The 27,697-nt window shown below is 37.0% G+C and overlaps 1 protein-coding gene across 5 annotated transcripts in view; it reads left to right on the top strand.

Annotated features, from left to right (window-relative positions):
* Positions 1-27,697, top strand: part of ZFAND3 (zinc finger AN1-type containing 3) — a 147,094-nt gene that overhangs the window by 97,731 nt on the left and 21,666 nt on the right. For all 5 annotated transcript variants that reach the window (XM_052806635.1, XM_052806636.1, XM_052806638.1 and 2 more), the window contains 2 exons: positions 9,671-9,736; positions 26,166-26,336. In XM_052806635.1, coding sequence (XP_052662595.1) covers positions 9,671-9,736; positions 26,166-26,336 — 237 coding nt within the window. The remainder of the gene's footprint in view (positions 1-9,670; positions 9,737-26,165; positions 26,337-27,697) is intronic.

Here is a 27,697-nt window from a genome sequence, read left to right as displayed (position 1 = left end):
GGGAAAGGTTAGAAGTTATTCACAAAATAGACATTGATGGCATTAACCAAAGAACAAATTAAAAAGGGTCACAGGGGTTTCTAACTAGCTTTACAGTGTTTGAACTGCAGTATACAATTTAATTACGATTTTGAGGCACTCATTTTGAGAAACTCCTTCTCACATTACTGGTAAATTAATATTTATATTCAAGAATAAACACCAATATCTTGTGAAGTTTGACTTTAAAACCTTTTGGTTTTTAATTATTGCAGTTGCACATAGCACTGACTAATGAATGCTTGTCTAGACTGCTGCTAGGTTACTTGCATAAAATTTAAGTTTCATGTGGTAATCCATCTCTTCTTTCATGACCCATCGTTCTTATTTATTGAACGCTGTCAGGCAAAATTTCTCCTGGAAGGTAAGCTAAAATGTTAAAGATTAGCAAACACAGTGAGATAAAGTTGTCTTTGAAATTATTCTAAACCTCTATCTAAGTTCATCCTGTGTCTAATATATTGAGTTTTAAAATGTGCATTCTACAGCTTAAGGTCAAATATGTAATTTGTAGTTTCATTTTCCTCCAACTGTAGTTTTATTTTAGAAGGTGCTCTATGGAGAGAATCCTTCTTGAGCTGAGTTTACTTTACATTGTGGCTGGTAAATAGATGTACACGTTGCAAGAAAAACATGCTTATTTTTAAGTGGGAAATTGCGAGAGCTACTCTGGTTCTTCAGCATTGAGGCAACTGCTGGAAATAACAATGCCGACAAAGTACTAGGACTAAAAAAATCTTTGATATGCTACACTGGTTTTCAGTTGTGTTAACTATTTGCATAGGATGGTTTTGCTGAGTTGCTGAAGTATTTATTCTGTTTACGGGTATGTAGACTTTGCATTTACTTTTTACTTATGTAGATTGGCTGTGGACAGAGCACAAAGTGTCATTTTGGGATTGTGGTAGTTTATTAGACTAACAAAAATAAAATTTTTAAATTGAGTTATTGTTTTCTATCTGAGAATATTGTCAGAAATACCGTAGGGTTCAAATGTGAATGTTCTGATACCAGTTCTTGTAATAAGACTAAATTTGCCATGTAACTCTTGTCTCTCCTTCGCATACACAGTTGCTGCTGACCACCCATCGTCCCTTCCTTCTGTCCAGCGCCTCTTCAGGGGAAACCTCTAGTCTGCTGTAAAAACAAGGCCTTAAAACAACCTTCCTAGAGAATTTAGCAAAACATTATGCTTCAGCAACACATTTGGGCATTCATAGGGCAGGGGGCTTCAGCACCTCTGCTGGCTTATTAGCCAGGATCTGCTATTTGGTGTTACGGGGTGCTTCTCCAGTGCTTACTGGGTCAGGTTTTCTGAAAATTTGTTCAGTTAAGAATTAAATTGTGTTACAACAAAGTGTTTCTTTTGTGGCCGAGAAGAACTTGGGGGTAGGTGGGAAGGTGATTACAGGGGTGGGAAGGAGGGAAGGAAATTAAATGGTGTCCTTCATTCTGAATTGCTGCAAGCTTGTGAACATACACTGAAGGTGATGGATATTAGGCAGCACAGCCTGCAGAGCATTTGAAAATATTACCTATTAAAAAAAATCCTTCATGACTTCCTGCTGGGGTGATTTTAAGTGAAGTACAGTGGAGAGATTTATTTACAGCTTGAGCTCTCTCTGTCTTCTCTCACATCCCCACTACCTCTTTAATGAAGCTCAATATCATTTATCAGAAATAATTATACACAGATGGAGCTTTTCTGATGGATAATGGCCTCAGTGTGGAAGATTCTTTCCCATAATGAAGAATGCCCAAACTTTAAATGTCTTTTTAATTTGAGAGTGTCTTTTTCTGTGCAATATTTATTTATTTTGCAGCAAGTTCTATAAAGCATGCACTGCTCTCATTACAGTTGTGTTCTTCAGAGATTGATATTTTGCAGTGTCATGAGATGATGTACAGTTATGTGCTGTTCCGAATAGAACTGTGGTAATTCACCAGAAACCAAGGTATGGGATCATTATGGTAATCCCTATCAAAGCGTGGAAAGATTGGAGTACTCGGGAAGGATTCTCATGGTGCATTCCACTCCCCTCTCTTCCCTTTTAAGCTTTTGAGGAGAGTCTCATATCAAGGCGTTCTCCATAGTACTTGAGCCCATAGGGTGAACAGATCAGACAGAATTGCAGCAAGTCATTTACACAATTAACAAATTCCATTCATGTTATGACAACTGAAGAGAACCATAGAAATCTTATGTGGTAAGATTCATATTATGTATCAGAGAAAGTGACGGGGGGGGTTGTACTTGTTTTTAAGTAGCCATTTCCTTTTTTAACACAGAATGAACAATGTAAGAGAAAAGTTCCCTGGAGTGGATTTTGCAGGAGTTCAGTCTGACAATATGCAAGTATTTCTGCCTTTTGTTACTGTTTTGATTTTCTGTGAGAGTTGCATTTGCATTCCTGAGTGTCTTATATACACAACCAGGTTGTAGTGACTTTCCATCTCCTGCCACCCTCAGTTCTGAGCAATCACCTACCCCAGTGGCTGCTTTGCTGATTAATATCTCTCCCCCTCGTAGATGAAAGGTAGTTCTCAGCCTTACAGTTACAATCAGCAAAAATGTGTTAGATTTATGCCCAGAGACAGTGATGCAAGCTTCAGGACTTTTTTTTTTTTTTTTTTCTTTCCTTCACATGTGTTTTGTTTTTATGAAGTATTACTTATCACCAATTTCAAAAAAACGCTGTTGTAATTTAGGGGGGAGGAAACTTTCTAAGAATTTTTTTTTTTTTTTGTCCCCCATGTCTGCTTCCTGAGTTGCCTTTTTCTATCCAGAACCTTCAGGTCTTATCAGTTGCAGTAAGTTTTCTGAAATAAACTTCTGCAGACAAGGAGTAGATTGATATTGGTATAACTTCACAAAGTGTAAGTTTGCATGGATTTTAATGATCTGTTTCTTAACAGAAGGTTAAATCAGTCTAACTTTTGTTCTGCTGTTTTATGTGCAGATAAGTTTCTCTGTTCAAGTTCTTGTATAGTTTTCATCTATTCTAATTTTTCTCTTCCATCTCCTACCTTCATTTAGGAGGTCCTAATGGTAGTTATTTCAGTGTCAGTCACCATATGAGCAAGTTGCTTTGTCAAAGGTTTCCTTTATTGGGTGGGCAGGGTTTTTGTTTATTTTTAACAGACAGGAAAAAAAAGAGATTTGACAACTGCCCTTGCTTCTCTCTCTCCCTACCTCCAGCCACCAGCACTCTTTAAAAAAAAAAATAGCTTATTAAGGAAGGTTCTATGTATTTTGGTAAAGAAAAGGTCACACCGCACATGAAATACTTTTGCTTAGTTCCAGGCCTTCATTGCTTTCTTTGGGGCTGTCACATTATTTTTCTGTCACTGTATGAGTAGACCTAAAGCTGATGCTGTGCAGGTTTAAAACTAACTGTGGTGTTATGTGACAGGAGAAATGTCAATGTGAACAACTCTGACTCTGGCAGCTGGATCAGATTTGGTATTTCAGTAGTTCTTAGCTTCAGTTAACATGATTTTATTTTAATTATGTGCTTAACTCTTTCTGGCCTTCTTGAATTAGCAAGAACCATCATTGAAAAAGGACAAAAAGAATAGCTGATGTTTCTAGAACAGTTAAATGCTCTACATTTCTACACTGAAGACTTTATAAGAAGATACACAAAGATCTGAGATATTGCTGTAAATGTCAAAAAATACACTGGAGAGTTCAGCCGAGAAAGGTGGTGACGATCACTGACCACACCTTACCTCTGTGTGTGCTGAATTTTAGATGCTTAAATATGAATTTTCAGGACTGAATGTCTGTAAATTTTGGCTAGTTATTGTATACCCTCCAGAATTTGAACTGTTGCATGTCAAGCTAAGTGTTTAAAACATCATTAGTTTATCTCAAACACTTAAATTTGCAAGACAGGTTTGAAAAATGCTTTAAAACATTGTTTATTTTATTAAGCATTTGCATGTGATGCAAGCACTGAAATACCCCCAATTATGAAGTTATTTTGGGAAGTTACTTTATGTATATTAAGTGTACTACATCTGAGACAGAGATGCACCAGGCTTCTGTAAAAGATCTCTGGCAGAAAGGTGAGAGATTGTTTTTTCTACTGCACCTATTGGATGTTTATACTCCAAATTTCATGGCTTGTTGAAGCATGACTGTGTAAAAAGCCACACAGGCTATAATACTAGAAAAGTAATGATATTTTTTCTATCTTTGGAATAAAAAAAAAATCTTATGTCAGTTTTTTCAACATAACCTTATGAAAAATGGATAAACAAGTGCATCCTTTCTTTTCTTTCTTTCTTTTTTGTTGAGTGGCCTTCTCTCTGACACTATGCAAAAGGTTTCTACCAATTTATAACGACTTCACAGTTTTTTGCATTTTGCCTGAGTTTGTCAGCAGAGATGACAGCTTTCCTATTATGCTCTGAAAATACTTCATATTTTGAATTATTATTGCGATATCCTTAATTGCATTTTGTGCCTTTTATTTAAGGACAGTGATGTTTAAAATGACAATTGCTCTTGGGTGCTATCCATTGTATACTTTTCTAAATGCCCTGGCTTCGAGAGTTCAGTTGCTCACTGCAGTAGGAGTCAGTTTTGTACATCCTGCCTTTTTTTTGTAATTCTGGCTATGGGGAAATTTGTTTTCTGGCTCATTTCTGATTGAAAGTTATGTGCATGCCCACTTCTATAAAGTATTAAATGTATAAACAGTCCAAGTTAGCTGCCTATTTTTTTCTTGCTTGTCACAGATGGTTATAGAAAATAATTTGCTTTGTTGCTAACCTGATTTATTCTGATACCAATTTGTACGTTTTTTCTCTAATCCAAAAGAATGCAGTAACTGTTAAAATTATGCTGAGTACAAAACTAGCCTACCTGACCCACATAATTTAATATTGCAATTAAACTTGTACCCAAACATAACTGAGAAAGCTGCAGCTAGGTGATGATGAATAATTCTAATTTTCCTTATTAACTCCCAAGATTGTCATGTGTTCTTTCTTCTTGTGCTCAATTTTGTGTGTCTTGAATCAGAGCAAGAGGGGACACACCTCTAATATAGAATATGTACCTGGCTGTTTTTTGATATTACAGTCATCTTTGGATTTCTATGCCACAGAATAAGAACTAGGTATTTTCTCAGGTTTTTTCTTTTATCAAGTTGGATAATAGTAAAAGGTGTTTTACATCTTAAGAGATTTTTTTTTTTTTTTAAGCCTTGTTTTCATAAAATGCTATGTACAAATAGCCTTTTGGTACTTTTTTGAATGTTAAAATTAACAGTAATTCAGTCTTTCATTTGAATTATCATCAAGCCTGGATTTTCCTGAATATTCATCACAAAATACATTGGTTTTTTGGTTTTTTTTTTAGGATTGGTGCACTTTTTCTCTGGGAGTTTGCAAGAATGCTTTAAAATACAAAACCATATTGAGTTGTGGGCTGAGTTGTCTTTTGAGAAATGCCACTAGTATTAGGTGCCAGTACAGCACATATAGGCAGTTAAAAATTTGAACAAAATAGTGTCTAGTGGAAGTGTTGCCTTCATCATCTTTTCATGGCGTGAGGATCTTTCTGTAAATTTCAATCTAATCCCTACAGTCCCAGTTTCATTTAAAGAACGTTTCTGGTTCTTCTAACATCTTAAGCAAAGATCTGGTACATAGATTCATGAAACGAACATTTCTTTCCATGTCTGTGGCATGATAATTTTGAAACAATGAAGACCAGTGGAATAGTACCACTGTTAATTGTTCCCTCTGATTTATAGTTGCTTCACACTGCAGAGTAGACAGTGTATCCTAGGGTCCCATTTATTAAAATGAAAGGACCCCGTGGAATGAGAAACAGAAACACAGTCACATAAGAAAAATGTGGGTTAGAGCTGCACAGCTATCAAGGTTACATAAAAATTATTTATAATAATATAGTTTAACTGCTGGTTTCAAAAGCACATTTTTACACTTCAACTTACACCTATAAAGTAGGAAAGTATCATGCCTATTTTACAAATGAGGAAACTGAGGAAAAGCAGGTAATGGAGTGAGACAATAGCAGGGAAAGAAGTGAATCTGAATCCTGTCTCCATTTACTTTGTTACAGTTGTTAAATTTATCAGCTGTTCAGTACCAACAAAGCAATCCAGGTTTCCCTTACTTCTCCAAAAGCTGCATGTAGATGAAAATCCACAAAAGTAAATAATGGCAGATTTGTAAAACTAGATTTTAAAAAGTGTGTGTTTGTATATGATATAATTGTCTTACCAGTGTAGTAATGACATCACTTAAATTATCATGCAGCTTACCCATTCTGCAGCAAATAAGCAGTTCTTAAGTGCTGTAAAGTTCTTTTGCTTTTTTTCTCCTTAAAGCGAGTGTTTTCTGTCTGTGCAGACTGAATTTAGAGATTTATGTTCCCCTTTGTTTATGTATTGGTGTTTATAATCAATGACTGTTTTCAAACTCTGTTGTGTAGATTGATTAGATTATGTCTATACCAGTTCTGGAAATGCACAACTAGATTACTGGTTTGGACAGGTTTCCAAAGGTGGGTTCCTTCCTGTATTGCAAATAGCCATGAAATTCTCCCTGTCCTGGCTACAACAGTGCTGTTGAAGGAAATTCAGCTCTTTCTTACTACCTTCTTCCAGCCCATTGCATGCAGGGAGTTGGTGTGCTTTTTCTGGGAAGGAACCATCACAGTACTGAAAGCTAAAAGTAGTGTTCGGGCATGCTTATGTCACTGTGATCAAGTGTTACTGAGCTTCAGGCTCCTTCACTTATTTTTCATGTTTGTTCATTATCTAGCTTGCAGTTTTTGTGCTATCTGTAATTGTTTCAGTGTATTATTGTAATCTTAGACTTTTTACTCTTGTACAAGCTTGGTTTCGCTCCATTCTGCATCTCTTCCTCTGCTCAGTAAGTGCTTCCAAGTGCTGTTCAAATACACCTGATACACGTACTCTGGGTTCAAACTTAGCACTTCCTTGAAGAGCAAGAAGAGGGGGGTTACCCTAGTATTTCACTTTTTCCTGCACAGGAAGTTCTGACTGAGTGGAGCCACTTCACTTTACAAAGACTTCAGGAAAGGGAAACAAGAAGTTACCTTGACTCAGGGTATGTCCTGCAGGACGGGTGGTACTTGGCAATTGTTACCATCTTTCAGGAAGGGAGGTGGACAATGCAGAAAGGCATTCTAAAGGTCAATTTAAACATACAGAAATTACAACAGTAAACAATAACAATATTAACATATATATAGAAATATAAGTAATACATAAAATTTGACTACTTCAGAGAGTTAGCAGAGAAACTGGTTTTGAACCTGTTTTTCCAAATTGACATATTTAGAGTACAGTTAACAGTAAGTTACAGAAAGCTAGGGGTATCAGAAGCCAAAACCATAGCAGCTACATTAACAAGACCTTTTTTTTTTAATATATGATAATGTTCAAGTTAAAGGATCTTGTTTTGTCCTTTATTAATTCTATGTTGGAATTTGCAAAGTTGGTGATTCTCACAATTCTCCTAATTTCTACAGTAGCTTTTAGTGTTTTTGCATTTTTAATCATCTTCTCTTGGGAATACATTATTGCTGGGCAGTGGCTGCTTTTGTTTGGAAGAGGAGTTGCAAATGCCAGAAACCATACACTGGAAAAAAATAGGAGCAGAAGCTATTCTTTAATCAGTTAATTGGATATAGAGTAGAAAGATACTTTTATTCTACCATCTTAATCTTTTGTTTGTGCTGAGAAAAAATAGCAGTCTACAGCCCTGTGGGTTATGTCAGAAGCTAGACATGAGTGGCCTTTCACTGTGCACTGAAGTGTTTTATGTACCACAGTTAAATTCCCTTGAAACACTTATTTTTGGGGGAACAAAGGTGCAGATACATCCTGAATCATGCTAAGTTATAAGCCTACCTTTGTGTATAGCCAAGAAGGACTGGTGTTCTGCTGTTATCTGACTTCGCTTTTCTTTCATGCAGAATTTTTATCAAAGCTGTGGGCAATACACTGCCCTGTTTCAAATAATACAAAGATGCCTGTATTAGCCATTATGTATACCAAAAGATTCAACATAATGACTTCCACGTAGAATTGCACAGTCAAGCTCATACTACCTAGTATTGAATTATGCATGACATTTTTAATGGTGGAACAAAAACAGTAGCAGAAGGAAGTGCTGCAAAAGACATGCCACTTTCGCTGGTTATTAGGCACTGGTGTACGTGCATGCAAAATCCCAAGATATTCTTTGTTGAAACTCTGGTGCTGTGCTACACAAATCAAAGCTATATGAAAGTAATACCTAATGAGGGAAGATTAAATAAAAGAAAAACCCTGACACAGGGAAGTGCAGAATACATACCAACTTATTGTACTTTAGAGAGTGAGAAATAAAGATATTTAGTAGGATGCTGAAAATATCAACTAGTGTAAATGTTTACTGTACAATAATTGCAAGGATTAGTCTTATTTGATAGTCCACAGTGATGATGCCTGTCAATGTCTATTGAGTGAAAACTGGGAGAATGTAACTAAACTTATTTAGAGAAGAGCTGCTGGATCTTAAGAGGCAGCTGTGGTCTAAAAATATTTGAAAAGAGAAGAACATTGCCAAAGCCACAGTGTTGCTTTCCAGATATGCAAAGACTGAAAAAAAAACAATGAAGGAAGGAAGTATTTTTCGGGGCATGAAGACTTATGTTAAAGGTTATCCTGTCATAAGCTCTGTTGTATTGTCAGCATGGTACTACTACTAAATCACCAGCAGTCCAGTGCAAACTTGATTATGGGTATTTTGATAGCCACACTCTACTAGATCTAACTTAATTTCAGGCTCTCTAGCACCATCCAATTTGTAATATCCAATTATCAAAGCTATGATGTGTTATTACCACTGGTAATGCTACTGTCAATTTGTCTTTGGTTCACTATATGGGGTTTATTTTAATTTATTTATTTATTTTTACTGCAAGTTGCTGAGTACACTCAATTGGTTGCTATTTTAACAAGATCTCTGGAGAACTCTTCAAAGATGATGCATGTTAAGAAAAAAGCCAGAAAGCAACTTACTACCAAGCAGATACCAGATGTATGGGCAAGAGTCCAGAGTTCAACAAAAAAAACTTTAAACATGGAAAGAGTTTGTTAGTATATGCTTGTGCCATGCTTTGAAAACATAATGAGAACAAGATAAGAGGCAAAGTCATTATCTCACGGGAGACAGTGACAAGGTTTCTGTTGACTTCAGGGAACTGATCACTTTGTCCCTTGTGTTACTTTTGGGTTAGTTAGATACATTTCTAGCTTTGTTCTGACATAAACAGTAACTTTGCCAATGCTGGAAAAATTGCAATTACAGTGTGTATTTTCCTAAACCCGCCTCTTGAAATAGTTATAAAGTATAACTTAAATTGTCTTTTTGTCCCAACTTCTCATCTATTTTTTCAGCGCAAGACATATTCGGATTTGACTGGGAAAGAAATACTGAGAATAGTAGACTGCTTCCATATGTGCTTTCCAAACACAAGTGCTACTCAGCATTTTGTATTCCTAAGTATAATCTTGATGTTATTGTAAATGTTAAATATAGGTGGTATTTTGAGACTTGTTATCTTCTCTGTTTCCAGGTGGGCCATGCACAGGTACAGCTCATGCCTCATTAACCACACCAACCAAAAGATCTTGCGACTCAGGTATGTGTTTGTGGGGATCGAGGAGTTAGGTTTTGCATGATATGTAGCTGTATGGTTATAGTTTAATAGTCAAGGGAAGGAACTATATCTGGTGAATGCCAAACAAAAATAATTACTGTTGCTTTGCTGTCAGAAATGTATGTATAAAAGGATTTGTATGGCGGATAGTTCATCTCAGAGTCCTGTTAAATATAATTCCATAAATGTACTATGTTTTCAGTTAATCTTTGTAAACATAAGACATACAGGAATAATCGGTGTGATTTAAGTCTAATGATTGTGATAGTGTTCTGGAAATCCCCCCTTTAAATGCAAAGTATTGAGTAGAAAACTGTTTGGAGTATATTGACTTTACTTTCCCTGATGGAAGATGGACTATAGACAGCTGATGTTTGCATTGAGACTAAATTTTACCTGCTTTGGGTCCTTTCGATGGCTTTATTTCTACATGGAGGGTATAGATGGATAATCTCTCACAGAGCTAGTGTTAGTAGTGACATGCTAGGTCATTGCCAGGCTGAAGTTGCTGCTTCTGCAGCAGATCTGTCACGAAGAATCGTGTGAGCACTCATTCAGGCAGGCAGCCAAGTTAAGCATTGGCTCAGATCTTTTTCAGACTTCGATTTTGCGTGGATTAAGGAGAGCTCCTTCCCACCAGCACCACTGTGGAAGCCATAACCTCCTGTGGAGTGGCAGTGGCAGTGCCAGGCATCTAGGTAGTGGTAACGTTCTAGCAGTCTGTGTTCCTGAAATAATTTCTGCCTATATTTGCATTTATGTACCAATTGAGCTGTATTGAGTGTGCAGAAAGGAAGGGTATCCCTGTTTGATTAAAGGCTCTTGCTCTTTCAGGTGTTCAAGGTAAACTTCCTCTGAAGTTATTCTTTCAAAAAGTGTTTCAAGTTACTGTATGTTTAGCTAAACTGTAGTTATTCCATATATGCATGTCGTTAGCTTGCAGCGAATGTGTGGGCTTGGTCAGCAGTGAAGGAAGGTTAAAGAGAAGCTACGTTACTTTGCACTTGGTGCAGGTGCAGACCTCTCAAGTAATGCATGATAATCTGTGACAATGCTGTGAGTATTGTTTGCCAAAGAACTCTCTAAGTTTGGCACTGGAAGATACTGGATCCAACTCCTCCAGAATAGGAAGATTGTGGATTTTCTTTTCTACGTAGCCATGGAGGTATACCTAAACAAGATGGAATGTTTGCCACTGTATCCCTTGCAAACTAATCTGCTGCACTCATGGTATTACTAAATTATATTTTCTTTATACGTTAGCTGTTTTAATGTTTAACTCTGGTTTTCATTGCAGGGTAATTTAAAAGCTTTCTGTGATGCTATAGATACTGAAAACTGGGAGTACTATGTGAATATTTTAAAAAAAAGTGCTTGTGATTAGCAAAAAGGCAAGTCCACTATTTGGAGTATCAAATGGCAACAGTAAAAGCTTCTTAGAATAAAGCGGATGAAGCTACTAGACATGTTGAAAAACATCCATTAAATGCTTGGCTAACTTTGCTCAGTAGTTCTCTTATTTTCAGTTTATGCTAATGTTTGGTCCCTACATGCTTGTATGTTAATCATTTGGTGTGTTTAGCAAGAAAATAAGGAGATCTTAATCTGATGCCACAAGTTTCATCTTCAGTCAACTAAACCTAATGATTTTATATTACCTCAATTTCCTTCAATGTTTTTTTTACATTATTTGCTCAGTCATCTGCATATTTTGTTCGTAGTCCCTTACACTAATAAACCTGTTACCAGGGGTTACAGTTTTCTTCTCCAGAGCTTGAATTTTCGCAAACTTTCGTTTTTAAAACAAATTACCATGTTTTCAAAGTCTGCTTTTGGGAATCCAGATAAATATGGGGATTGACAAGAAAACATTGGCTGCAAAATATTACCCAGAAATGGTGTGCCATCTTCAGGCAGAAGCAGCAGACTGTGTAGGTGAATATTTCACACTACATTCACTTCAGCTTAGTGTCCCTTCCTAGGCAGCTATTTAAGCGATACAAGCAATATTTGTCAATACTACACATTGCGTATAAGACTCTTTTCTGTAAGTATTCTACATTTCTTCTGCTTGGAAGAACTTTGAAGGAAGAATGTTTTGGTGGAATTCATCTGTAATTTTTTTCCCCCTTCAAGCATAGTTTTTTCCCTAAAGTCTGCCATATAGCAGCGTTTGAGACAGAAAATTAGAAATTTGACCTACTTATCTTGTATGCAGGTTCCCACCAGGAGGATATTAAGGAAGACATAAACCTTTCATATTTTATTAGCACTAATGTAACCATTGAAGAAAGATCAAAACAATAAATCTGTCAAAATGCAGGAAAAGTTCTCTTACCAAAAAAAAAGAGGTTTTACCTCATGTACTTGTCAACTTGCATGCTGAAGGAGCTGTTCAGATAAAAAGTTGTATTATGACACCAAATAGTAGGTTTTTCCTCCTCCTGTTCACCAGAATCATCGCTGTGGTAAAAAGTATTTCTATTCCAAAGTGTGCCCATAGGACAAGGATTATAATGAAAAAAATGAATAAAGCCTTGCAATCATTCGTTTGGATGATGCCTCAAAGGTTTTTGAGAGCCAGCGGTCTGAAGATTTTGTAGGAAAATAGATAGGACTGTGTGGCGTAGTGTATAGCTTCTTATGTATTTTGATTTGTTTCTTAATGGTTAGGTAATGTTACGATTGATGGCAGATGATACTGTGAGGCTTACTCTAATCAGTAGGGCATCCAGATCCTGTTTATATTGGGTCCCCATGTTGTGAAAGTGCAGTACTAAGTGGCATATTACTCTTCTTTTTCTGCTGTACAACTTTAATGATGATTTAATACGGAATTCTAAACAGTCAGATTTAAAAACATTTTCATGCAGCTTAACGAAACCTGGAAAAAATCGGTGGAACTGTGTGAGTGCACTCAGTTAATTTTTAATTGTGTGGTAGAGAAGGTAGTAGAAACAGGCAGATAAAATGCAGTAATGATACAATCAAGTCATACATTATATCCATAAAGTCAGTGAGTTTTTAAGTACTTTATTTCTCAGTAGCAGTTCATGAGAAATGTGCATCTTTAATATTTTGTATAGTTACATGTGCAGATAGCTCACATTTTATGAGGATACCTGTCCTAGATGGTAGTATTTATATTGTATGAGATTACAGTATCTGTCTCATTGCTCTATGCTTTCTCTAGTTTAAAATTCGAGTCTAGAAGATGGAAATAATTCTTCCACTGCTCAAGCAAAGCAATTAAGCAGGTGCATGGTCCTTTTTGAAGTTTCGGGTTTATTGATATTCTTATACTATAGGCATGTGCTTGATTGTAGCAGTGCCAGAAATCTAAATGCTTTGAGACTGAACCTGTACAATCAAGAGGACAGCCTTTTAGGAGTTATAGAAAGGGCAGGTTGTGGAAATAGAAGCACACAAATTTTCAGCCAGAGCCAAAACCAAGATATCATTACTTTTGCATGATTTTTTTATCAATCTCTGTGTTGAGTAAGGACAAAAAGACCTGGTACACCACTAATTTTTTTTTTTAATTGCTCTTAAGTGTTAAGGTCCTGAGCAAAAAATATACAAAATATTATTGAAGGGGGTTTATAACATTAAAACAACTTTGAGGTATGTTTTTCATTGGTGTTCCGAGGGACTTTTAAGGTGTTCTTTAGTGTTTGACTTCTGGAGGGCATTGTGTTAGAAATCCAACCTTCTTGGAGCTCTCACCAACAGGAAAGTGATGATAGAACAGCCTTCGAGCAGCATAATAAATCACCCAGCCCTGGCAATAATAGTGCCCATTAGGGATGCTCCCCCCACCGCCAGTTTCCAGCTGTACTAATAGAACAGCGCATCAAGCAAGGCTGTAAATAAAAGTTATAACCTAATAGGTGGTTGCTGAAGTGGAACGGACAGGAGCTGAGGCATGGAGGCCTTATTACTGCTCATCAGCAATTATAAACAGGATAAAGTGTCTGGGACTTGCACTGATGCAGCAAGAGCTAATAGAGGCTGGGAGATGACACCATACCATGATCAGATGTTATATGTTGATGGGTTTTTACTATCTCATTTTATTGCCTATTTCTGTGATGTGTTGTATTATCTGTTCTGTGCTTCCATATCTATCTGGATGGACAGATTGGTTTCCTCTCCTGCTCAAAGGAGCTTTAGCACATATACTCAAGCTTGCTTTTTTGCACAAGCTTGCTTTTTTGCACGTATACTTTGCATTAGTTGCCAGTACTGGTTATCTAAGAGCCTTCTCAAAGTGTGATGATTATTGTAGATTAATATCCTCCTAATGGTGAGGATCATAATAGTTGTATGTGTAAACAAATCTAAGGACTTGCTGCAATTGTAGGATTTATTTTCACTATCACCTTGTTCAACTTTACAAAATCACCCTCATTCATTAAAAATAGTGGATATGGTCACCTGAACTATCTTTTCCACTAAATGCATCCCATGCATTTTAGACTAAATGTGTTATGACCAGTGTGGTTGGAGAATCTAAAGAGATGGGTTTGGGGTCAATACATCAAAAAGTTTGTTAAAAGTCAGCTATAGCTGTGATGATCCTTGCCTCTGAGTTACAAAAACTTCAGCTGTTCCTGGGAAGGTTTTTAAGAGCTTGTTAGCACACATTAATTGGTAATATTCACAAAAAAGTCTTTCTTGATCTTTTATCTATCACAGTCTAGCACATTTCTGTGCTAGACATCTAAATCATTTCTTTACTAAACCATAGTGAAAGAAAATGCCTTGAAATTTAGCCTGTACTTGCTTTAATCTAAAAAGAAGTTTTGCAAGCATCTTAATAGTTCATACATTAATCACTCATGCTGTTTACTTCTGAAGAGAATTTTCTTCTGAGTAGTGGAAAAAATACAACATTCAGAAATGAAAAGGTGTGCAGCAGCATGACAGCATGTGAGAACAGTGACTCCTATCCTTGTCTATTCAGTACAGCCAGGATAAAATAAATAGATTATTTTTCTATCATCTTATGATATTTGGACAGGAATACCTACATCTGCCTGTGTTACAGTACACTAAACTGAGATGAATGGAAACTCATCCTTTTCGTAGTCAGTATTTCTTTGAAATTAACTTTCACACTTACTGGTTCCCAGGTGTTTCTTTCCTTTGCATTGTTCATAAAGTGAGGAAGCTAGATAGTTGAAGTGGCCAAAGGGACAAAAAATGTAATGTGACTGGAGGCCCTATTTCACATGCTATATAGATGAATTAGAAATTCTTACAGACAGTGTTTTGAAGGTGTTTATAAAATGTGCGAGTAATTCCTATCTAGGAATAACTCCTTTTTCTCATCAATCTGTTGAAGTCATTCATGAAAGCATTGCTGGCCTTAAGAAATAAGACCAAATTACTGTTATGGAATAGGATAAATAGATGAATATGCTCATTTACATGTTTATTAATGTTTCCCATTTTAGAATATTGTGTTCCCCCAAACTGTACTAAGATTAATTCTCTGAAGAGCATATAAGGCAGTCGTATATGATCTCCATGTTACTAATGCATCCTTTCTAAAGACAACAGGAAGACCTCAGTAACAGAGGACTGCTGCTTTCCCATTGTGTGGTATATCAGTGTAGCTTTGCAGTTAGCTACCTTGTGCAGAAAGTGGAGTTCGGTGTATGCTAGTGTGAGTGGCAGAAATGCGTACCAATTGAATTAGATTTTGGTTATAGAGGGATGGATAGGTTATGAGAAACAAGCTTTTCCTCCCTTGTGAGGAGGAAAAAACCAGCCAGTACAATAGAATTAAAAAATAATAATCAAAATGTATATGTGGATGGGGAATAAGGGTGTCTTGGCCTGTATAACCTCCCAGCAGGTGCTGAGACAAACACCACTGTGTACCCCGTAATACTCCCAACTCTGACATCTGACCATGCTGTCAGTTCATTCAGAGTCTAAGTTGAAAAACTTGAAAAAAGTCCAGCATCCTAATAGATAATGTTTTCCAGGTACTTAAAACTGTTACTTCTACTACCTTTATTTATCCTCTTAAATCACCGAAATTCATCTTTTATCCTTTGTGCTGTTCGGATGTGCCCTTGAACCTTCCTTTTTCATTCTTACTTCACCAAATAACCTGTTTAAGACTTTTTTTGATTACTTGTAATTCCATTCCTCAGCTTTCACTTGTCTTTATCTCTTTTTGCTGCTCTTGATTCAAATTTTTCATCTGTTTTCATTTCCATATCATGAATCCCATTATGAAAAAGACCACATTCAAAGTAGAACAACTTTGAGGAAAAAGTGCTTAAGTCAAGAGGACAGGATGATCTTTTGAGAGGAGTTCACGTTGGAATTGTAAGCCAGTAGGAATTATTTCAAAAGTCAAATTAAAGGTAATACCAGATGACAGGAGAATAGTAAACGCTGTCTCTGGATTAGCTATGTTAGAAAGAGTATAGCCGGCAGATTGAGGGAAAAGATTTTTTTTTTTTTTTTTTTTGCCTCTAGTTGGCACTGGAACAGGTACCCACAGAGGCTGTGAAATCTTAGTCCTTGAAAATTTTTGAACATGGACTGGACCAGGCCCTGAGCAACCTGATCCAGCTTTGATGTTTACTCTGCATCAAGCAGGAGGCTGGACTAGGTGACCTCCAGAAATCCCTTCCAATCTAATTTTTTCAGTGATGCTAACAGAAAACAAATATGATCTGAGGGATTAAAGGTATTTAGTCTAACCTCAATAGCATTCATAGCACCTAATGAGAGCTGAGGCAGGTAGGCTCTAGAAGTACAGGTGAGCATTTAGTGTGCCTCAAGCATTGCAGAGAAGAGCCAGGAGAGAGACTTTTGGAAAGGTAGGAGAGTTCGGATGGTCAATGCAAAGCAAAGAGCTGGGAGAACAGTCCTTGCAGTAGGGTTCTCAGTGGCCATGAGCAGGATGAGCAAAGTGAGCTTTAGTAAAAAAGATACTCTCCTGTCCTGAAAAAATGTGTGCTGCTGCCCTTATTGCTTTCTCACCACTTTTTCTCTATGGTCTGATAGGTGGTTTTCAGTCTAGTTGGTGAAATTCTTGCCAAATGCAAAATTGCATGTTTTTAAGATTATTATCTTTCAAAATTCAGATATGACCACATCTTTGTATTAAAGTCTTAGGGAATTATGATTTGTCCTTGAATTTGTTGAAACAGAAGAGTAAATATTTTATTCTTTATATATATTTTGATTAAAATGAAACAACTTTACGTTGAATATTTTTTCAGTGGTTTCATGCCATGTTTAGTTTTCAGAACTATCAGAATCTCTGTGATGAGTTAACTGACTTTTGACAGTAGGTACATAGTTATTATTAGAGAATATACATCTATTAAGCTTACTTGGCATTACGCTCCCAACAGCTCTGAATTCCTTGTTTAATTACCAGCACCCACCCACCCACTGCTAGAAAGCTATTCCCAAATAACAAAATTGCAGCTCATAGTTTTAAACAAACTGCATTTCCATTAATTTGAAGGGCAAAGAAATCAGGCTTATGTGTCTTGCATTTCCCATCTACAACCCCGTCCTAAAACTTAATAAAAATAGGTATTGGAACAGGATTGGGGGAGCTTAAGAGTTTGCTTTAATTTCGATTGGGCTTGCCCAATAGCAAGACAATATGGAGAATGTTGGAAAGAATAGCTGAGATCATTAACTTCAAAATCTGTGAGGAACTCTGCTCTTGTCAGCCTGAAGAATTGAACTGATTTTACCTCAGTGTGTTGCAGTCAGCACCTTGATCTGATCTGTACAGATCAGACAACTTTCCTACTTATATGCTTTAGCAAATGAGACATAGCTTTTTATTGTTTTAAATTTGTTATTTTATTGCGCTGGAGGGTTTGTTTTGGTTTTTTTTTTTTAAACAAGTTCAGCATTAAATAACTGGTCTGAAATACATTTAAAAACATATAGCCACTTATAGTTGTCTTTTTTTTTTTTTTTTTTTTACTATCTTAAATTAAAACACATGTAACATGCAGGGAGCTAATCTATGATCCTCTTACTGCTGTACTTTCTGATACAAGGGCAGTGCCCCAAAGATTTCATCTGACTTGGTGAAGGCCTCTATTCTGACTAATGATTTCAGTGAGTATCAGACAGCTTTTAAGTACAAGTTTTCACTGTTTTCCATTTAGATATTAATTTTCATAAGGTCCTTAAAAATACATGGAAGTAATTTTAGAGTCTCTTGGAAGTATGCTTAAGTCTGTTGAGTATACACAGGGGAAAGTATATCTTCCTACAAAGTGAGGGTTTTATAAATATTTGTATGTTCACTGAATGGTCATGTGAACAAGTTACCTCTTTTTCCTATTCCTGTTCCAAATTATTTTCCATAACATAAATTTCAGGGAATAACTAACGAGACCAACATCTTGGGGCAAAAGAGGGTTGAAAAAGAGCTGGATGTAAGATACAAGACAGTGCATGTACTGTTGCATCCTCTGAGTTTCATTGATCTGTTCTACCTCTCCCTTTGTGTAGATCTGGTCTTTGGTTCAGGTTAGTGTAGATGCTTCCCAAATATCTCCTTTCAAAACAGTAGGAACTGCCTAGTAAACCAGTCTGACTTCTGATGTATTGTAGACAGCAGTTGGGTATACAGAAATTGTCTTCTATGCCAGGGCTGGTTGGTTTTTTCCCTGCAAAAATTGCTAGAAAAAGTAACACAATCAAAATATAAACTAATTTTAAGCTTTATTTAAAATAACTGAATCAAAACCAAGTGTATTTTGAAGATAGATTAGCTGTACATTTCAGAACCTACTCTTACTGCGTTCAGTAAAATTTTTCTCAAAATAGAAGAGCTCTTAGGTTTTTTCCTTAACATTAATCAGTTACAGTCCTTGGAATTATAGTCTCTCATTGCAAGATTTCTGTTGCTAATGGCATCACTGAGGTTCTGCAGTTAATGACAAATAATTTTTTTGAAAGATTTTTGAAAATATATATATTTTTTCACTGCTAGCAGGCAGGAGTTCTTTACAGTTCCTCTTCTGAATCTGTGTCTTAGCCTTGGAAAACCCTCATTACACCAATGGGGGGAAGGGTGTACTAAGAAAAACTCAAGTGTATGAATGAAAAATAACAGAACAAGTAGTTTCTATATAGAACTGGTTTTAGGCTATTAGTTTGAAGAATTACCTTCCTGAATACTGTATACCATCTGATTGATGAGGACATAACTGGAATATACTACTAGGATTCTGAAGCAGAGCAGCACCACTTATTTATTCACTCTTGAGCCGACTAGCGAATATGCAATATTTATAGCATTATCTATTCTTGTTAATCTATTATTAGAGAATTTCACAAAGCATAAGAGGGCTCTCATAAAAGTCAGCAAAAACAAAACTATGATATTGCTGAATGCTTTTGAATTCCCATTTTATCAGAACCAGTGTAAGTTTATTTGTATGTGTTTGCACATACATATTCATATATGTAAATATACATATTTTAATACTAGTAAGCAGTCTTCAGGTGCTGTGGAGTGACCAGAATGTTCATGATTTGCCTTCATAACTTTTCCTCATGCGTATTCCCATGTTACAGCTTTTTTCTTCCTTCTTGTGTTTCAGTTCTTCCATTTAGCTATCTGTGTGCATTATTCCTTCACTTGATAATCCTGTTCTGATTCTTCAGGCCATTTATGATATCATTTGTACTCCAACTTTAACTGTCACCAGAATCTGCCTTTGTCCCTTCCCAACCCTAACCCTATGCTGCTAAAATACATAATTTAATAATGAGAAAATAAGTTCAAATTGACAGCTGTAAAATATTTTTTTTTTAAATTAGTGAGTTTAGTGTTGTGGTCTTCTTTCTCTTCTAGCCTTTTCCAGGTTCGTTCTTTATAATAATCTGAATATATGAAGGGCTCAAGATGCTGTTTGTCAGCTATTAAAAAAACAAAAAAGAAAAACACCACCCAAACCAGCTTCCCTTAACATCCTTAGAATAGAATCAAACTTCTATACTGCATAAATTGCCCCCAGTAATCAAGATGACGGGAATTCAGTCTCATGCCTGCACACACTAGCAGTCGCTATCTGTGTATGATTTTACTGTCAGCAGCTGTTTTGAAACCCATTCTTCAGCTGTTTACCCTTGTAGCAAGAGATGGACAGCAAGCACCAGGACAAGTGCTCAGCAGGACTGTCCAGCCTGTTGTCTCTTCACAAACTCATCTGTTGTAGGCTCTGGAGGTTTACAGGCTTGGCCCATTGGTGTAATTCGGGAAAGGAACCCCATTCACCTAGTTTTCTAAATAAACAAGGCCCTTCTTTCAGTCAGCAGCAATAGGGGTGGCCATTGCTTTAGGAAATGTTTCAACTAATTGAAGTGCCCTAAGTTAATCCATCAAAGGAACTGTACAGTACAGGTGCCTGAATGCATTTAAATATGTACTTGTTTGAATCAATTGGGTATATAAGTAAAAATGTTTGAGAAATAAATGAACATTTCCATTAACTAAAGACATGCTGACATCAGAGAGTAAAGAGGGGAGTAATGCAAGAATTTAACTATAAAACGGATGTAGTATAGGAGCCCAAATATGAGATGAAGACGAATTAGCTTTTCACTTAATTTAGAAGTTATGAAATTTATTGACAAGAAAGGATAATAGACATTTTCCTACTTTTTCTAATTATAACTTAGCTAAAATGCATGCAGTAGCCTATGTAGTTCACTTTGTCATACAATTTTCAACATGCATTTAATTCATCTGGGTTACTAACACTAGATTAGTCTCTTCTGTTTCATTAGAGATGGTAGTTAATAGCCTCATTAAGTTACACTGCAGTACAGTATACTTCCTTTTTGACGGGTGATAGTACTGACAATACAGGTTTAGAGGAAAACAAAAAAAATGTGAGAGGTAGGAAGGAATTGGTATTTTTTTTTTTTTCTTTTTTTCCCCCATTCATGAATGTTAGAATTACAGAATGGCTGAGGGTGGAAGGGGCCTCTAGAGATCGTCTGGTCCAAGCTCCTTGCACAAGAGCAGGGTCACCTAGAGCAGGCTGGGGGCCATGCTGTCAGGTTTTGAGCACCTCTGAGGATGGAGCCTCCACATCCCCCCTGGGCAACCTGTGCCAGTGTTGGGTCTCCCCTACAGTAAAAAAAGTGTTTTCTTATGTGTAAGTGGAATGTCACTAGAATTATATGGTTATGTATGGTTATGTTCCCACCTTTTCCCATTTTCCTGAAATCATATGCCAGCAGTAATATATGCATTAATACTTATTCACGCACACACACACACACACATATATATAAAAAATTTTAACTAGAGTGCGCTACATTTTAAAGTTTGGTGATAAGAAACACAAATCAGGTTGACACACGTAAACCACTGGGCTGGGGGGCAGCTGCCTGGTTTCCTAAGGAAATAAGGCCCCCACAGTTTGTCCTGCAATAACATCTGAATCTCTTGGATTATTTTAATCAAATTTCACAAACGTATTAAGGTCTTGAACACTAATCTGACATGCAGGTTTTATGAAAACAGGCAGCTTAATACTTGGAGAGGGTACATGTGTGACACAAGGCAACATAGTGTCCCTCTCTGAAGTAACCTGTAGCTGTGGCTGGCAGCCCCTCCGCTTCAGCCCATGTTGCTTTCTGGAGGGTGACTGGTGGCCAGGGGACCCACCTTGTGCTTCCAGAGAGGTGTGTGCTTAGGTTTCTGACACAGCTTTGAGATGCAGTCATGATTGCATGAGAGGACAAGATGTTCGTCTTGATGTAAATATCAGAGTTTCAAAATAACTGTTTCCACAGCATTATACAGCAACAGGGAGGAACTGAGGTGGTCACAGTTGTCAAACTTGGCTCATAAGATGTTAATCTTGAATTTCTGTCTCTTAATTAATAGCCAACAAGCAAATAGGTTTTGGAACAACTATGTTAATTTTAGGTTCATTTGAAGTAGAGGAGATGATTTTAAATGATGATTCTGGTAAATGTGATAAGAAAGATTTGTAGAGAGGCAGTTTCATATAGATTAAGTTTCTAATGCATGGTCAACATGCCAGGGAATTAATCCCTCATCTAAAAATGGAATAATAAAGGGAAAAAAAACCCCACCCTAGAAACTGGTAACAAGATATTGCTCAAACTTTAGTTAATTCCTGTTATGTAGTTATTGTCAGTGACTGTGCAAGTTTCTTCATGGACAGAGGTTTTAACAGCTCAAGCTCCTTTTACAATAGTTTCAGAGGAGATGGCAGTGATGTTTGAGGGTTCATTTAATTATTTGCTCTTACTGGTGTTTGCACAGGCAGCTGAGATCATAAATGTCAGTCTGTCAGTGTGATGGGTTCTTTATGAAAAGAAGAAAAATCTGAGTGCCTCAAAAGCTGTCATCAAACCAGAGATTAAACAGATCATCTCATTCTTGAAGCAAGCAGCAGCAGAGGAGGGCTCCTCTTCCTCTTAATACTCTCTCATCCCTTCCTTCCTTCCTTCTTCCTTCCCTGTTACCTTTTCTCATCCCACATCTCTGCTGGGCTTAGAGCTTCCCACCCTCTCCCCAAAATGCCATTAAAGAGCTATCATAATTGTTAGTGAAGCCATGTGCATACAGCCTGCAAACTCCTCCATGGCAGGAGAGTCAGAGAGTGGGATTCAGCTCTGACAGTCGTAACACCATTTATTTGGAAAATTTCGAGGGGAGAACATGAGTGATGAAGACGAGAACAGTGACAGTGAGGAACAAATGTGAGTTTCTGTCCAAGACATAGTAGAATTTTTAAGAACAGTACTCTGCTTGTTGTTCCCAGACAAGTTTCCAGTTTCAGTCTTGCTCAGCTGAATTACTTCGTTTTCTCATTTCAAATGGGAGTTTGATATTTGAGTCACCACAATTAGAAGAATCTCCATTATCAGATACAGATTACAAGAATCCTTATTTCTTAAGTCTGAATTTAAGTTGTGGTGGGAGAGTTTCAATGGCAGTTACTCTGCTGAGCAGTTTCTTTGTAAAATTTTGGGGATGTCTCATCTCTATTGTTTTTCTTCATTTTTACACAAAAGTTTTATGATTTTTGACATCTGCAGGTAAAAGGAAAGCATTCTTTTTTTTTCCTCAGACTGGGTATTTGTTGGTTTAGGTGTAATGCTAAAATGCAAGTTGCATGTGGAAAATGTTTCTTAAAAGCAAAGCAAGAAGTAATTCTTGTTGCACAAACCATCCTTCTAAAGAAAGTCACTGTCGGTCACTGGCTGAAAGAATCCTGTTCTCTGTAGCCATTTTTGATTAATAGTTCACACTGAGAATTTACTCTTGAGTCTAGTTACAGCACTTCACCCTGTTCCTAGGGGTTTTTTTCTGCAATCCAGGTAGTAAAGCTATGCGTGACAATTTCCTTTTGCTATCAGATCTCTGAAGTTTAATGTTGCAATATTCCAGGTGCTGGAAGATTTATTTTGTGTCCTGTATTGCTTGTGTCAGTATCGTGGAAGGCAATATGGTCTGGAAGAAATGCGTGCAGGACTGAATCCAAAAGTTCTGATTTCTGATCTGTGCTTTCTCCTCGCTCTTTGTACTTGCCCATGAGAAGATGTAAGCATGTGTACTATTGGTCCGTTTTGTAATGACTATTAGCTTGGGCTTGCGTGTTCAAGGTGCTGTGCAATCAGTGATCAGATAGCTGGTACTGTCCTTGAGTGTCAGGCCAAGTTTACCTCAGTGTTAACGCTGTTTAATTTATGGCAAAAAGATATGCATTGTAAAAGATGAGATACCTAAATTTTCATTTCTATCATCTTAACCAACTTATGTTAATATTCAGTTAGTTATTGCCAATTAACAGGAACTGTATAATTAAATATTTTAGTTACAGGACTACTAACCTGACTCAGGGTAGCTATTTTTCTCATTAAGACACATGGCTTCATTAACTGATTAGACAGTGGTTGACTCATAAACATGAATCCCTTATTTGGACTTTATTATAAGCAGACCACTATGGTTTCCATTGGCTTAATTCAGAATGCCAAATTTGCTTCTGAGAACTACCAGAATGGCTTATGCTTCCAGAAGCAAAGATGTGTGGGAGGTAGCTATTTCAAAATAGCCGTGTATCTGTTTCTCTGAGTAGTGATTAACTACAAATCATGTAGTTCCCCATCTTTGGCAATAAGGTGGGCTGGAACAGGTTTTTACTGAGTCAGCCAGGTTACAGACATAAGCTGCCTGTTGAAGGGTGCACCCTACTACGTTGAAGGCTAGCCTACTCTTCTAGGCACTCTGAAAACAAGTGTCTGTATGACAGGACTGTTGCCTTGGAGTATGAGTCGGGATCTCTGTTCAGAGAGTCGGGCAGTCTGTTCAGAGGATCTTCCTCTTGGATCATCTTCTGCAGAGATTTAATTTAAGACAGGACTAGTTGTTCCATAACTGTATTAATGCATTACGCACTCCTTTCTTTTCCTTGTCAAGACTCCTGCACAGCCAAGCATGCACAGGTGGAGTACATTACGTACTGAATATTAGTTTAGGCCTAATAGATGTATTTTGTAAGGTGTAAGTTGTAATCTATGACATTGATCAAAAAGAAGGCTATATTGAGGCACACATCAGATAAAATTATTGCAGCTTAATAAAAACTTATCACCTGTATACTGTGCAGAAAGCAGTTCACTTTTGTATGAAATGTGAGATGCAGAGACTTTGTACTTATTGTAAAGCCAGGCACATTTTCAGCATATCTTAAGAGCAGTATGACAGAAATAAAGTAGACCCAGTGAGGCAAGTTGTGTATTTGTAATGGCTGTAATATTGGAGTCCAACAAAGGGAGAAACACTGAGACAAGGCCTGAAACACAGGTAAGAAGAGGGTGTTAGTTTATACAGCATGTGAGGAACCAGGGAAAGTTAATAGAGCATACCTGTCGGGAAAGGCTAACAGGTATTCCTAGTCTGACTTCATTAGATATTTGCTCAAGGAAAGTCATGATGTTGATAAGCAGTGGATCAGATAAGATATTGAAATAACAAGGATATGGACAATGTTTTAGCCATGGCAGGCAGTTATCTTTTCCTGGCTAATCCAGGACAGTTAACACAAAGTAGACATGTTTTCCATAACCACACGACACCATGCAATGGAAACTTAAAATAAAGGTAAAACCATGTTCAATAGGCTATCATCCTGCCAAAAGGATATAGTTCTCGTCATTTTTTGGATTAATGTCCTTTCAAAATGGATTTAACTGAACTAATGCTTTGTTTTTGTTTTGATCACCATCTTGCACTAGAATGCTGACTGACTGCAGTAATGGCTTTCAGCAGTTAGTTTCCTTGCAACACTACTACAGGCAATTTAATTTTTAGTACAGTTTGGATTAAATTTATTTGCAGCTTCTATTAAAAAGAAATACAGAACTGATTCCACTATGCACAGGTCTGGGAAGGGAAAATGTCTTTTCCAGCCTGACCTGACTCAGCTTGCAGAGTGGCAGATCTGCTGAAATCCACTACCTCTGACATGCCACAAAAATAAGGCTTGGCATCCCATGTTCCAGTCAGTAATGTGCATTTCATGTGCTACTCCAAAGCCCTGGTCAGTATACACTCCATTATAAAAAAACAACAAAAAGGCACTACACTACCTGAAGTAACACTGTCCTGAACTTTAACTTCTTAAGGCTTTCCACACACTATTTTCTTTGAAGCTGAAATTTATAAAGTTATTAATGCAAATAGTATTCTGACTAAATTCTTTAAAAATGGCTGAGCACTTTGAATTTATAGCATTCATGTACAGGTTAGGCTTATTCTGTTTGGGTTTGTATTGTTGATGTATACTAATTTAGATTTAAATTGTTATCCATGTAGAAAGAGAGGGAAGCTTGGTATGGTGCTTTCATGTACCGCCTTCAGTCATAAGAGATATAATTTACATGCTGTGCCTTAAAAATCTCCCTCCTGCCCAGGGAGGAAATAGCTCGAACGTGCGTTCAGTTCTTTTTCGTCAGCAACCTACTTCAGTTAGTTTGTGCAGGGAGAATGAAGAAGGTGCACAGGAGAAACTAAATGAGATGACAGATGAAGCCTGCAATTGTTCAGGATGGTGTGTACTCTACATGCATATCTATATGACCCAGCCATGGCTGGAAGGAAGCTAATCAGTTCATTTTATATTCAGTATTGCCAGCAAGAGGGGTTCTTATAGGGAACAAAGATAATTTGTCCTTTACTTGATGCTCATTTTGATTGTTAAGAAAATGTGTATATGCAATAGAATGGGAAGTATCATGCTGCTTGGTGGTGACCCCATCTGAAAGCAATATACCTTCAATCTGCCCAAAGGGATGCCTCAGCAACGAAGTTCTAATATTTTTCCTAAAATACTTGTTGTGAATACAACAGATTCACAGTCGGAGAGTGAGGCTTCTCCTGTGAAGCGGCCACGGCTACTGGATGGCAGTAACGACAGGCCTGAAGAAACCAGTCGATCCAAACAGAAGAGCAGACGCCGATGCTTCCAGTGCCAAACAAAACTGGAGCTAGTACAGCAGGAACTGGGATCGTGTCGCTGTGGTGAGTACTGTTTGTCAGTAGTGTCTGGCTTTCTAATGCAGCTGTGCTCAGATCTGTAACACAGGTGGAAATACAGAGAACACTTGCATTTTTTAATCTTTCAAAGATACTTTAAACAGAAGCTATAGCTTTGACTGGTAGCAAAAAGTTATAATTAGTTCCTGTCTAATTTCCCCTTTAAAACTTCGACCTTGATGTACTGCCTTGTCTCAAGAGATCTCAAATGTTAATGAATTTAGCTTCAGAAGTCCCTGTAAGGCAGGATAGCATCATACCCACTTGACAGGAGAAGAAACACAAAGAACATCAGTAAATATGCAAAGATGACAAGTTTTTTACAGAGCTTAAAGGAACATAGGTCGGCATCTACATTACGCATTTTATAATTACATTATTATTAAAAAGTTAAAACCAAAAAAACCTCTAACTGAAAATGTTTTCATTCTCACAGTTAGCTATTGGACATTAAAACTTGTTGTTCACCATACACTTAAAATCATCCAACCTGGCTTTTCTGAATTTGATGACACTGTTCAGCTAATTGAATTGAGGATGATAATCTCATGCAGACAGCTAATTTGGGGTTTCATATTACATGAAAATAATCTTTCTGAAATAGTAACTAATGTGACTAGATTCCAGAGGAGATGCTCTCTCCTTCATGGAACAATGGTGTTCATAACTGGTTTAAATGTGCTCATCAGACCCAGTGATAATGAACATGGTAGTTTTACCTGCTAATTATTTTTTCATATAATCATATATTGAAAGCTTACACTTGTGCTCTCTGACCATGCTTGTATTGATACATTTGGAGAAGTTTGTTTAGTTACTTCATTGTGTCTCAGCAGGGGGATAATTTCCAAAGGATTTGCATAGACAATAGGTGCAATTCATATTGCACCTGTGAAATGTAGAATATTGTATTAAAATGTTTCCTGGATGAAGGCATATCCTTCTGAGCAGCAGTGGGGAGAGAAAGGATTGACTAAGCTAGTTACAAAGGCCCAGTTAATGAATTCTATATTGAATACCAAATATCAAGTGAAGAGAGGCGATAGAAAGCCACAAAGATTCCATGTTACCCTTTGTTCCTTTCTTGAGCGTCTATCTGTCTTCAGCCTTTAGAGATCACTGTTGTGCTGTGCTCTTTTGGACATGAGACAGGCTTTGTTTCAGATATTGGAGTACTGCCATAGAGCTAACATACGTTATCTGCGAAGCCACCAAACATGAAATCAAAAGCTGTAATGTTGAAATTCTTGTTACAGAAATCATGTGTCTGGATACTTTCAGTAAGATTTATATCAAACTGAACAAACAAATGCAGCGCTATCAATGACACAGTTTGTTATGGCTCT

This window comes from Harpia harpyja, chromosome 13, assembly GCF_026419915.1.
Source record: "Harpia harpyja isolate bHarHar1 chromosome 13, bHarHar1 primary haplotype, whole genome shotgun sequence".
Classification (NCBI taxonomy): Eukaryota; Metazoa; Chordata; class Aves; order Accipitriformes; family Accipitridae; genus Harpia; species Harpia harpyja.
This window is presented reverse-complemented; position numbering and strand designations above follow the sequence as displayed.